The sequence below is a fragment of the Trichomycterus rosablanca genome, chromosome 2, assembly GCF_030014385.1.
Source record: "Trichomycterus rosablanca isolate fTriRos1 chromosome 2, fTriRos1.hap1, whole genome shotgun sequence".
In the NCBI taxonomy this organism is placed as follows: domain Eukaryota; kingdom Metazoa; phylum Chordata; class Actinopteri; order Siluriformes; family Trichomycteridae; genus Trichomycterus; species Trichomycterus rosablanca.
The window spans coordinates 29603152-29616313 of NC_085989.1; the positions used below are offsets into that span (position 1 = coordinate 29603152).

The following is a 13162-nucleotide window of genomic DNA, read 5'->3' on the forward strand; positions in this document are numbered from 1 at the left end:
TTGCATGCAACATGGTTTAACTTCAATAGTTAATAAACTTTTCACTTATTCTGCCAATGTGCTTACTTGAGTGTGCTGCAGGCATCAAATTCTAAATGTGTTTATATTAACAAAATCCTACCAACTTGGTTAGCCAAAACAATCATTTCAAAAACAATGATTCATTTTCATTGCATTCAACAAATTGTCCAGTTTTTTTTCTAGAAATAGGAAACAATGAGAATCAGTTTCTGTACTTCACTTTTGAATTCAATCATATAGCAAACTGAGTCAAAGTTTAAACAGACTGAACGCAGCCTTACTGTATCATGCAGAAAATCAATCAATGACATATTAGATTTTTCCTTTAATTTGTCACGCATTTGTGCTATGTTCCTAGAGCACTTGGTATACACATAGACAGCAAAGAGAAGCCAGGTTTGGTATGCTAAAGAGTCAAAAACATACAAGAGAAACATTTTCCCCTCTAATGCACACAACAATCCATTCACTAGAGTGGCTACAAGGCTACACCAAATTATTCTACGAATTTCCAACGTCAGATCCAACAAACGACAAGCACTAATCAATTTCAGGCCTGTTCAGTGACCTCAAAGATCAAAGCCAAAACATAGCTCTGGAGAAAATGCTGCAAAACACATTACACTCAAACAGAACCACCAACAGCTTCCTCAATTACCTAGAGGGGCTCCCTCAGCCCAGTAAACACGGGACATTATTAAAAGGCACTTCTCTTACATAAGGAGCCATGACTCCTGCAATACAGTGCTAATGTAATGCCTATGAATCCATCAGCTGAAAGGGTGGCGGGTGAAACTCAATCTCCTTCTACTCACTTTGATTTAGGATCACCAATAAAGCAAGCCTGTGGCTCAGGTACAGATCAGCCTTTAGCCTCTTTAAAAGAACAAGAGGAAGATGAGGGCAGCTGTGGTGACAGAATTAATTAACCAAACAGACGTGCATGTAAATGCAATAAGAAGCAATTGGTATACCTGCTCTTTGATCTAACTGTCATGTGTAAGATCAGAGTTTGTATTTACATGTGCTTTGTGCCTGGATATTAGTAGATTTAGAAGATAGTAGTATTTAAAAGCTTTTTTATAAGTCAGTATATAACCATCTACCTACAAAATATTAAACAACACTGTTTGTTTGTTTATTAGGATTTTAATGTCATGTTTTACACTTTAGTTACATTCATAACAGGAACGGTAGTTACTCATTACACAAGGTTCATCAGTTCACACAGTCATGGACAATTTAATATCTCCAATTCACCTCACTTGCATGTCTTTGGACTGTGGGAGGAAACCGGAGCACCTGGAGGAAACCCACATGGACACAGGGAGAACATGCAAACTCCACACAGAAAGGACCCGGACCATCCCACCTGGGGATCGAACCCAGGACCTTCTTGCTGTGAGGCGACAGTGCCAAACAACACTGTGTTTAATCTTAAAAAGACTCTAGGCAATGAGAGCCATTAACACTATGGTCTGTGGTACCCTACATCATACTGTGGCACTGGATTACATACCATATGAACTGTCTTTGTTAAGTAATAGAAACTACTTTGTAGGTCAGTCTTTGATTTGTTTATCTTCTCAATGCATACACAGTTGGACTAGTGGCTAAAATCTGAAAATACTAATGTGCTGGTGCTGTGTCTCCAGTGCAATGGAGTGTTGTTATGTGTGTTATCTAAACTAGCAGGCTCAGTCAGCTTTTGTTAATTCAATTGTTATTTTTTATGACAGTATTAAAAACTCTAATGAACTTACACAACACAAGGGATATTATTGATTTACCAATGAACTGGTTAAACAAAGCATCATTATAATGCTGCGGACCTGAGAATTATGGTTCCTGTTCAAGCGCATATCCTCATAAACAAAAAGACTATTTTTATTTTTAGGTATGCAATCCTTACTTAAATTAGACATTCCTACTGCTGACTTTATGTACCTTGACATTTAGCAGCGTCTAGGTGCAACAGCAAGGTTCAGCAATAATTCTAACATGAGCAGTAACAAATCAGTCTACAGCAGCTCATTATGTCAATCACCGGTGAATCATGGCCTGCTTTTTGCAAGGTATTAAATGTCATGACGAAAATGATATGTTTATTTTGTGATGAAAATATCACCCAAACACAGTCTTTACTTTTTACAAGCTGAGAGAGTAAAAATATAATAGTATAAAAATAGCACAACACTAAATATAAACTCCATTTACAGAAAAGTTGGGAGACTAAACAAATCACTAATTTTCTCAAATAATTTTCTAACTAACAGAAGAACATACAAATGGCTTTAAATGTGCTGGCCGACAAAAATTGTGTTTTGTAAACACAAACATTTTGAATTTGATGACGGAGAAACACTCAAAGTTGGATGAAGGCAATAATAAGCGTGAAGAGTTTACATTGTGTAACACAGTCTACCACTGCTGAATCAAGAAATGCAATCTAAAAATTCTATTGCACAAAGACAAAACTACATACAGTGGTACACATACAGTTTCACACAAAAGCAGATTCATCTCACGTTCACATGACATTTAACAGCACCGGTCAAGTCGAGCGCTGAGCAAAGCAGCAGTCGCACACACGTTGAGTTTAAGGGAAACGTTGAGTTAAAGGGTACAAATTTCTCAGCAAAGGGCGTTGAGTTTCAAAGATTTTGAGTTTAGGGGACATTGAGATACAAGGTAACACTATCAGTTTTGTGCAAACGCTTTGTCGAATTCTCTAGGAGCAAACTCAACTCAGATGGACCAAAAAAACTCTGAAAAGCTGTAGTCAGATGAGTCTACGTTTTTCGCTTGTCTTCTGAAAAATGTGATTTAAAGTTCTCTGTGTTGATAAGGACAGTAAGGACCATCCAGACTGTGATCAGTGAAAGGTGCCTGCAGTCCAGATTTGTCTCCTATTAAAAATGCATGGTGCTTTATGAAGAGGAGAGTGGTGAGACGATGGCGACTACAATCTTGTAGTCAAACATGACTGCCTCAACTTTGTATTTGTATTGATCGTGTTGGAGGCATCAAACTGTACATTTGTTTGTACTTACAAAATACAATGTACGTAGTTGGTCAGTGAAAACATTGGAAATCCTTTCTTCACAAATTCGTGCTATAAATGTTTAAACTTTTCTGCAAATAGGGTTTGTACCACATTTTGCAGTTTTTCTAGATTAAACCACGTTTGAAACATGAAATTCGGTTTGACCGCTGACACCATGCCACCGTGAGGCCATGCCAACAATCTTCTCCTGCCGGATGTGACGGGAACCTGGCGTGTTTGCACCAAGAATGTCAAGAACTCAATACAGACTTTATTACAGACTGGACTGAATAATAAAATATTATTATTTATTTATTTATCTATTTATTTATTGCTATTTATAACTTTTAGTTCATTTTAATTCTGTGTTGTATGATTTGTGTAAATCCTATTTATTTTAAGTATCCTCCTGGCTACCCAAGAAGGATGTGCCCTGCTGAGTCTGGTTCCTCTCAAGGTTAAAAAGTGCTATATAAATAAATTTGACTTGACTTGACACCGCTGACTGATTTTATAAACTGGTATTTGGGTTACAGCTGTGTCAGTCAACACAGACTTTTTAGGACTTTTTCACTGTGGTCAAATATGTTGGACTATCCACATTTGAACACTTTCACTTAAGTGTATGTGTGTTTTTTTTTTTGTTTTTTTTTGCATTTAGGTTTATAGTATTCAATTAATGTAAATCCAGTCTCTAGAGCTGGTAAATGTTTACTTATCAGTATTGGAACCAGCAGACGTGTAAACAAGAAATATTGGTGCATTACTACCCAATACCAGACCTGTAAATATATGTTTACAGATTTGGCTACCTTAACAGATGTAAATGTTTTATTGTTTCCTTGACATTAAGAAATACCCGTTCAGAGGTACAGGGGTACTTGCTCCCCCACCCCCCAAAGTAATTCAAATAGGTAGAGGTAGAAGAAGCACATAAGAAATTGTAAATGAGTTACCTTCAGCACTGTCCTTGGTCTCCTCTTTATCGTGCTCCTCATGCCACTGCATGGTTTGGTAGTAGCTGAGCATCACCTCCCACAACGCTTTGCACAGGTCAGTCAGGCAGGGAATGTAGCTGTCTGGAGTGATATGCTGGTGAAACAAAAATAATGAAGAAAGAAGGTTCGATCAGCCTGCTGCCTCATCAAACCTCTGGCACAAATCCTCTCTAGTATTCTGTACTAAAAACTGCAGAGCAAGGTCTCTACCCCTGTGGGATCTGAACACCACCTGGCTGAAATGTAGGCAGTTTTACACTGGGTTTAAACACTTATCTGTACCCAGTATTGATCCCGAGCTTGTTTATAGGATAGAGTGTTATTATCACCCTGGAACAACTAACTTTCACAGCACGTCTGATGTGCAGGAAATGTTTGCGAAATGGGCAAAAAAAATTAAGTCTCTTTATTATTATTATCTTAATTAAAGCTTAAGTGATTAAAGCTTAAGTCATTTTCATCAACTGTTTTATCACAGTGGGCTTGGTTCCACTGGGAAACATTGGGCGCATGGCAGGAATAACCTGGACAGGACACCAATACATCACAGGGTTTAAGCACCCCCATCAAGCAGTCATGTCTGTGTAGCTGTCTGGCTGACTGATAGCATTCAAACCCAGATCTCAGCAGTGGTGGGCTAGTCTAATAGGCTGCTGTGCAACCACAGCACCACTTAAGTGATGTTTATTATTCTTATTAAGGCTTAAGAGATGTTTATTATTGTCATTAATGCTGAAGTGATGTTTATTACACTCATTAAGGCTTAAGTGATGTTTATTATTGTTATTATTGTTTAAGAGATGTTTATTATTGTTATTAATGCTGAGTGATGTTTAGTACACTCATTAAGGCTTAAGTGATGTTTATTATTGTTATTAATGTTTAAGAGATGTTTATTATTGTTATTAATGCTGAGTGATGTTTAGTACACTCATTAAGGCTTAAGTGATGTTTATTATTGTTATTAATGTTTAAGAGATGTTTATTATTGTTATTAATGCTGAGTGATGTTTAGTACACTCATTAAGGCTTAAGTGATGTTTATTATTCTTATTAATGCTTAAGAGATGTTTATTATTGTTATTAATGCTGAGTGATGTTTAGTACACTCATTAAGGCTTAAGTGATGTTTATTATTGTTATTAATGTTTAAGAGATGTTTATTATTGTTATTAATGCTGAGTGATGTTTAGTACACTCATTAAGGCTTAAGTGATGTTTATTATTCTTATTAATGCTTAAGAGATGTTTATTATTGTTATTAATGCTGAGTGATGTTTAGTACACTCATTAAGGCTTAAGTGATGTTTATTATTCTTATTAATGCTTAAGTGATGTTTATTATTGTTATTAATGCTGAAGTGATGTTTATTACACTCATTAAGGCTTAAGTGATGTTTATTATTCTTATTAATGCTTAAGTGATGTTTATTATTGTTATTAATGCTGAGTGATGTTTAGTACACTCATTAAGGCTTAAGTGATGTTTATTATTCTTATTAATGTTTAAGAGATGTTTATTATTGTTATTAATGTTGAAGTGATGTTTATTACACTCATTAAGGCTTAAGTGATGTTTATTATTCTTATTAATGTTTAAGAGATGTTTATTATTGTTATTAATGCTGAAGTGATGTTTATTACACTCATTAAGGCTTAAGTGATGTTTATTATTCTTATTAATGTTTAAGAGATGTTTATTATTGTTATTAATGCTAAAGTGATGTTTATTACACTCATTAAGGCTTAAGTGATGTTTATTATTCTTATTAATGTTTAAGAGATGTTTATTATTGTTATTAATGCTGAGTGATGTTTAGTACACTCATTAAGGCTTAAGTGATGTTTATTATTCTTATTAATGCTTAAGTGATGTTTATTATTGTTATTAATGCTGAAGTGATGTTTATTACACTCATTAAGGCTTAAGTGATGTTTATTATTCTTATTAATGCTTAAGTGATGTTTATTATTGTTATTAATGCTGAGTGATGTTTAGTACACTCATTAAGGCTTAAGTGATGTTTATTATTCTTATTAATGTTTAAGAGATGTTTATTATTGTTATTAATGTTGAAGTGATGTTTATTACACTCATTAAGGCTTAAGTGATGTTTATTATTCTTATTAATGTTTAAGAGATGTTTATTATTGTTATTAATGCTGAAGTGATGTTTATTACACTCATTAAGGCTTAAGTGATGTTTATTATTCTTATTAATGTTTAAGAGATGTTTATTATTGTTATTAATGCTAAAGTGATGTTTATTACACTCATTAAGGCTTAAGTGATGTTTATTATTCTTATTAATGTTTAAGAGATGTTTATTATTGTTATTAATGCTGAGTGATGTTTAGTACACTCATTAAGGCTTAAGTGATGTTTATTATTCTTATTAATGTTTAAGAAATGTTTATTATTGTTATTAATGCTGAAGTGATGTTTATTACACTCATTAAGGCTTAAGTGATGTTTATTATTCTTATTAATGTTTAAGAGATGTTTATTATTGTTATTAATGCTGAGCGATGTTTAGTACACTCATTAAGGCTTAACTGATGTTTATTATTCTTATTAATGCTTAAGTGATGTTTATTATTCTTATTAATGATTAAGTGATGTTTATTGTTATGCTAAAGTGATGTTTATTACTCTCATTAAGGCTTAAGTGATGTTTATTATTCTTATTAATGATTAAGTGATGTTTATTATGCTTATTAATGATTAAGTGATGTTTATTGTTATTATGATTAAGTGATGTTTATTATTCTTATTAATGATTAAGTGATGTTTATTACTCTCATTAAGGCTTAAGTGATGTTTATTATTCTTATTAATGATTAAGTGATGTTTATTATTCTTATTAATGATTACGTGATGTTTATTATTCTTATTAATGATTAAGTGATGTTTATTGTTGTTATTATGCTTAAGTGATGTTTATTATTCTTATTAATGATTAAGTGATGTTTATTGTTGTTATTATGCTTAAGTGATGTTTATTACTCTCATTAAGGCTTAAGTGATGTTTATTATTGTTATTAATGCTGAGTGATGTTTAGTACACTCATTAAGGCATAAGTGATGTTCATTATTGTTATTAATGCTGAGTGATGTTTAGTACACTCATTAAGGCTTAAGTGATGTTTAGTACACTCATTAAGGCTTAAGTGATGTTTATTATTGTTATTAATGCTGAGTGATGTTTAGTACACTCATTAAGGCTTAAGTGATGTTTAGTACACTCATTAAGGCTTAAGTGATGTTTATTATTCTTATTAATGATTAAGTGATGTTTATTGTTGTTATTATGCTTAAGTGATGTTCATTATTCTTATTAATAATTAAGTGATGTTTATTGTTGTTATTATGCTTAAGTGATGTTTATTACTCTCATTAAGCCTTCATGTCACATCACTACGCTGCCATCACTTTGTGATGATAGGCTGCTCAGCTTTCTCCGATGCTCTCTGTCTTGAGTCACTTTTTGCAATCTAACCCCTAATAATGCAAAGTCATGATCAATTCAGCTTATTCTTGGTCTTCCTTGTTCTCTTAATCATTTTACAGGTTCTATCATAACACTTCGTTCAATGTTGTCATGTGGGAGCCTTATCACACGGCCAAATTAACGTGGCTCCTTTTCTGTTTGGGCAGTCTTGTTAGCTTGCTCAGTGGTCATTATCTTCCTCCATGAGATTTTTAGCAGTTTTCTTATGCACTTGTTCTCAAAAACCTGAATGTGTCTTTCTTCTTTCTTTAAAGTCCAAGCTTTACAGCCATATATGGCTACTGACCAGAACAAGGCTTTCATCAGTCGCAGATTGGTGATGGTGCTAACTGAATTGTTTTTTTTATATACAGTGTATCACAAAAGTGAGTACACCCCTCACATTTCTGCAAATATTTCATTATATCTTTTCATGGGACAACACTATAGACATGAAACTTGGATATAACTTAGAGTAGTCAGTGTACAGCTTGTATAGCAGTGTAGATTTACTGTCTTCTGAAAATAACTCAACACACAGCCATTAATGTCTAAATAGCTGGCAACATAAGTGAGTACACCCCACAGTGAACATGTCCAAATTGTGCCCAAATGTGTCGTTGTCCCTCCCTGGTGTCATGTGTCAAGGTCCCAGGTGTAAATGGGGAGCAGGGCTGTTAAATTTGGTGTTTTGGGTACAATTCTCTCATACTGGCCACTGGATATTCAACATGGCACCTCATGGCAAAGAACTCTCTGAGGATGTGAGAAATAGAATTGTTGCTCTCCACAAAGATGGCCTGGGCTATAAGAAGATTGCTAACACCCTGAAACTGAGCTACAGCATGGTGGCCAAGGTCATACAGCGGTTTTCCAGGACAGGTTCCACTCGGAACAGGCTTCGCCAGGGTCGACCAAAGAAGTTGAGTCCACGTGATCGGCGTCATATCCAGAGGTTGGCTTTAAAAAATAGACACATGAGTGCTGCCAGCATTGCTGCAGAGGTTGAAGACGTGGGAGGTCAGCCTGTCAGTGCTCAGACCATACGCCGCACACTGCATCAACTCGGTCTGCATGGTCGTCATCCCAGAAGGAAGCTGACGCACAAGAAAGCCAGCAAACAGTTTGCTGAAGACAAGCAGTCCAAGAACATGGATTACTGGAATGCCCTGTGGTCTGACGAGACCAAGATAAACTTGTTTGGCTCAGATGGTGTCCAGCATGTGTGACGGAGCCCTGGTGAGAAGTACCAAGACAACTGTATCTTGCCTACAGTCGAGCATGGTGGTGGTAGCATCATGGTCTTGGGCTGCATGAGTGTTGCTGGCACTGGGGAGCTGCAGTTCATTGAGGGAAACATGAATTTCAACATGTACTGTGACATTCTGAAACAGAGCATGATCCCCTCCCTTCGAAAACTGGGCCTCATGGCAGTTTTCCAACAGGATAACGACCCCAAACACAACCTCCAAGATGACAACTTGCCTTGCTGAGGAAGCTGAAGGTAAAGGTGATGGACTAAACCCAATTGAGCACCTGTGGCGCATCCTCAAGTGGAAGGTGGAGGAGTTCAAGGTGTCTAACATCCACCAGCTCCGTGATGTCATCATGAAGGAGTGGAAGAGGATTCCAGTAGCAACCTGTGCAGCTCTGGTGAATTCCATGCCCAGGAAGGTTAAGGCAGTGCTGGATAATAATGGTGGTCACACAAAATATTGACACTTTGGGCACAATTTGGACATGTTCACTGTGGGGTGTACTCACTTATGTTGCCAGCCATTTAGACATTAATGGCTGTGTGTTGAGTTATTTTCAGAAGACAGTAAATCTACACTGCTATACAAGTTGTACACTGACTACTCTAAGTTATATCCAAGTTTCATGTCTATAGTGTTGTCCCATGAAAAGATATAATGAAATATTTGCAGAAATGTGAGGGGTGTACTTACTTTTGTGATACACTGTATATCCGTTTCAATTGGACCCTCACCGTCATGCCTATTGCCAGTCTTGACTCTACCAAACCATACTGCTGTATTTGATATAAGGAGTCCACCTCTTCAGGTCTTCTACCATCTACAACAATCTTTCAGGAAAGAGAGGTGTCATCACCTTCATTTTTGCTGCATTTAACTTTGTTTGTTTATTAGGATTTTAAAGTCATGTTTTACACTCTCTGGTTATGCCAAGTTCACACTACACGACTTTCTGATTTGTCGGGTCGCTGTACAGTTCACACTACACGACTGAAACTTTTGCACTCGGGAGTCTTTCAGTCGGTGTATATTTCACACTACACGACTGATCTGCGATAGGGGGTTTCACACTACACGATCTATCACCAACTGGAGTCGCAGGTGAGCTTCTCTGGTCTCCCACACTACGTTTTGTCACAAAAACAAACGCGAGAAGTGACGAGAGGTTTAATGATACCACGTCCAAAAATACGTCAACAAGTAGCAAGTGATCAAAGTGTTTGTGCGCTGATGTGCAGCGTAAAATCAAGGAGGAAAAATAAATGAATCTGAGTGGATTTGGCAACACGAACAGTATGGATTGTTCTATAGTAAGTTGGAGGTTAATTAATATTTTTGCAATGCAACGTTGGTGTTTTGTAGAGAACGATCAAGTCATAAATACTGTAAAACGTGTGAGTGTGCCGGTGTATTCTGATATAAACTATATTATGTCCCTGTACCACCTGTTTACACTTCTCTCCTGCGTTTCCCCTCACACCGTATCCTGCGTTCTCATTGGCTGTTCGACATGTCACTCGTTCCCAGACATGCAACCGAGATCAGATATCTGACCTGCTAGATATCTCGATCCGGTCGCCGAGCGCTCGGCGAGCCGGTCGGATCGAGTTGTTGGATAGTTCACACATAGCGACTGAGTGCCGAGTTTCGATCGCCGAGTGAACGCCGAGTTGCTGCCGAGCCGGCAAATCTAGCGTCGACCAGTCGCCGAGCGAAATCTGGCCAAAAATCATGTAGTGTGAACTTGGCATTACATTCTTGACAGAAACAGTAGTTACTCATTACACAAGATTCGTCAGTTCACAAGGTTATATCGAACACAGTCTTGAAGAACTTACTATCTCCAATTCACCAAACATTATAAGATAAAAGTACCTAATAAAACAATACTCCGTAATTAAAAACATACCACTACACAACACTACACTTTGTTTACTAATGACAAACAAAACAAGGCAAATAAGTAACCAACTGTTTAGTATGTGGGAAATTAGTTGATTTACTGTGCCATGACTAAATTGCACAAAATTGAAAAACAAATCTTAATCAGCGTTTCTCTTTCGCTCTGCTGCCTGTTGATTGCAGTTGCACAAAAACATGAAAATGAATTGCTGGCTGTTGATCGCTTGTGTGAATGCAGGAGAAGACTTTATGCAAATAAGCAATGACTTATGAATGTGATTGGCTTACGTGAATTCCATGAATCAATGTTTCTTCTCCCTCACAAGTGTTTAATTCCAAAATTGGCAAACAGAATTAATAGAATGACTAAAATAATTTAACCAAAATATGCCAAAGCAAAATGTCTCAGCCAACATTTTCTTCACATCAGTAATACCAGTAAAAACTGAAATGCCAAGGCCACTCAAGTGGTGCGGCGGTAAAAACCGGCTAAGGCTGAGCGGCCACATGAACAACGATTGGCCTGTTGTTCAGATATGGGCGGGACTAAGCGAGATGGGGTCTCTCTCTCTCTCTCTCTCTCTCTCTCTCTCTCTCATGACTGGTGCAATTATGACCTCTGCTGGCTGATTGATGGCGCCTGCACAGAGATGAGAAAAGAGTGCTCTCAGGGTGTGTCCTCTCCGTACACAACGCTGAGCTGCACTGCACTCGTCAAAGTGTAGGTGATAAGATGCATATCGCAGCTGCCCACTTGTCGGAGGGTTCGGGGTGGGGGGGGTGGGTGGTTTAGCTTTGTTCTCCTCAATCAGAGCAGGGATCGGCATTGGTGGAAAGGAAGCATGACGCAATCGGGTAATTGGACGCACTAAAAAGGGAGAAAAAGCGGAGAAAATGCATAAATATATATAAACTAAAATGCCAACTATTTGTTCAGACAAGTGGGAAGTATTTCAACCTGGAATGCTGGGTTGTTGGAGGCAGAACACGTGCATAACATCATAGAATAGAATAGAATAGAATAGAATAGAATCAAAGCACAGCTGGGACTCAAACTCTCAACCTTTCAATTGCTAGCCTAAAGCTCTAACCACTAGGCTACCACTGTCCTAGTGGTAGCCACTAGCCAGCAAACAGTTTCATTTAAAGTCCATAAGCATAATCCAAATAACAGGCACAAGTCAAAATAAAAAGATTTATCAGAACAAGAACTAGGCACTACCACCAGAATAAGAAGACTGAAAAAAGGAAAACACAACAGGAACACAACACTAGTACATGAATCAAATTACACCACACACTTTGTATGCTATAGAGAGGCAATACTCAACCAGGAACAAATGAATTACCAGGGGAACATATTAATCACTGAGACAATGGAAAACAGGTGGTGATAATGAACAGGAGCATATCACACACAGTGGGCAGAAGCAGAGCAATGTTGTGAAAGAGCAATTTTGGGCTCATTCTTCAAGTTCTGCCAGGCTAGCTTGGGTGCAGCAGCATACAGCGATGGATCAGGTTAGAATGTAGGTTCATGTAGAGCAGCTGTAGCCTAGTGGTTAAGGTATTGGACCAGTAATCAGAAAACCTCAATTGCTTAGATTGTATACTTTCACAACTGTAAGTCTCTTTGGATAAAAGCATCTGCTAAATGCCAAAAATGTAAATGTAGAATCAGGAATCTAAGTGGGTTAGGTAAATCTTCCTTTTTCATTTATTACAATATTGCTTTGGCAGTATGATTTACAGTTAGTTTCCTGTCATGCTAAAAGACAAACTTCATGCTAAAATGCTTACTGTACTGTTTACTGATCAGTTCTAACCTATTTGCCAGTCCCTGCTACTACAATGCATTTCAACACCATAATGCTACCACCACCATACTTCAGAGTGCCGATGAAGTTACCTGCTTTGTTAGACTGGCAACCTACATCACTTTTTAGACTAATCAGGTCTATAGACTTTCTGCCACATCATTAAGTAATCTTCACAGTAACCACATGGTTTTTAGTAAGGGCTTTTACCTTAAAATCTTTTTAAAGAGACAGCACCTGGTTTCATTACTTCATGCTATTTGAACAAGTGCCATTCTAGTTTAACAAGGCATTTCGTTGCCTTGTACTTGAACTGAGCAATGACAATAAAGTTGAATCTATCTATCTATCTATCTATCTATCTATCTATCTATCTATCTATCTATCTATCTATCTATCTATCTATCTATCTATCTTTATCTATCTATCTATCCTTATCTATCTATCTTTATCTATCTATCTATCCTTATCTATCTATCTATCTATCTATCTATCTATCTATCTATCTATCTATCTATCTATCTATCTATCTATCTATCTATCTATCTATCTATCCTTATCTATCTATCCTTATCTATCTATCCATCCATCCATCCATCCATCTATATCTATATATCCATCTATATCCATC

The 13162-nt window shown here is 36.8% G+C and overlaps 1 protein-coding gene across 2 annotated transcripts in view; it reads right to left on the reverse strand.

Annotated features, from left to right (window-relative positions):
• vps50 (VPS50 EARP/GARPII complex subunit) overlaps positions 1–13162 on the reverse strand; it is a 258290-nt gene that overhangs the window by 130594 nt on the left and 114534 nt on the right. For both annotated transcript variants that reach the window (XM_063014101.1, XM_063014109.1), the window contains exon 13: positions 4024–4159. In XM_063014101.1, coding sequence (XP_062870171.1) covers positions 4024–4159 — 136 coding nt within the window. The remainder of the gene's footprint in view (positions 1–4023; positions 4160–13162) is intronic.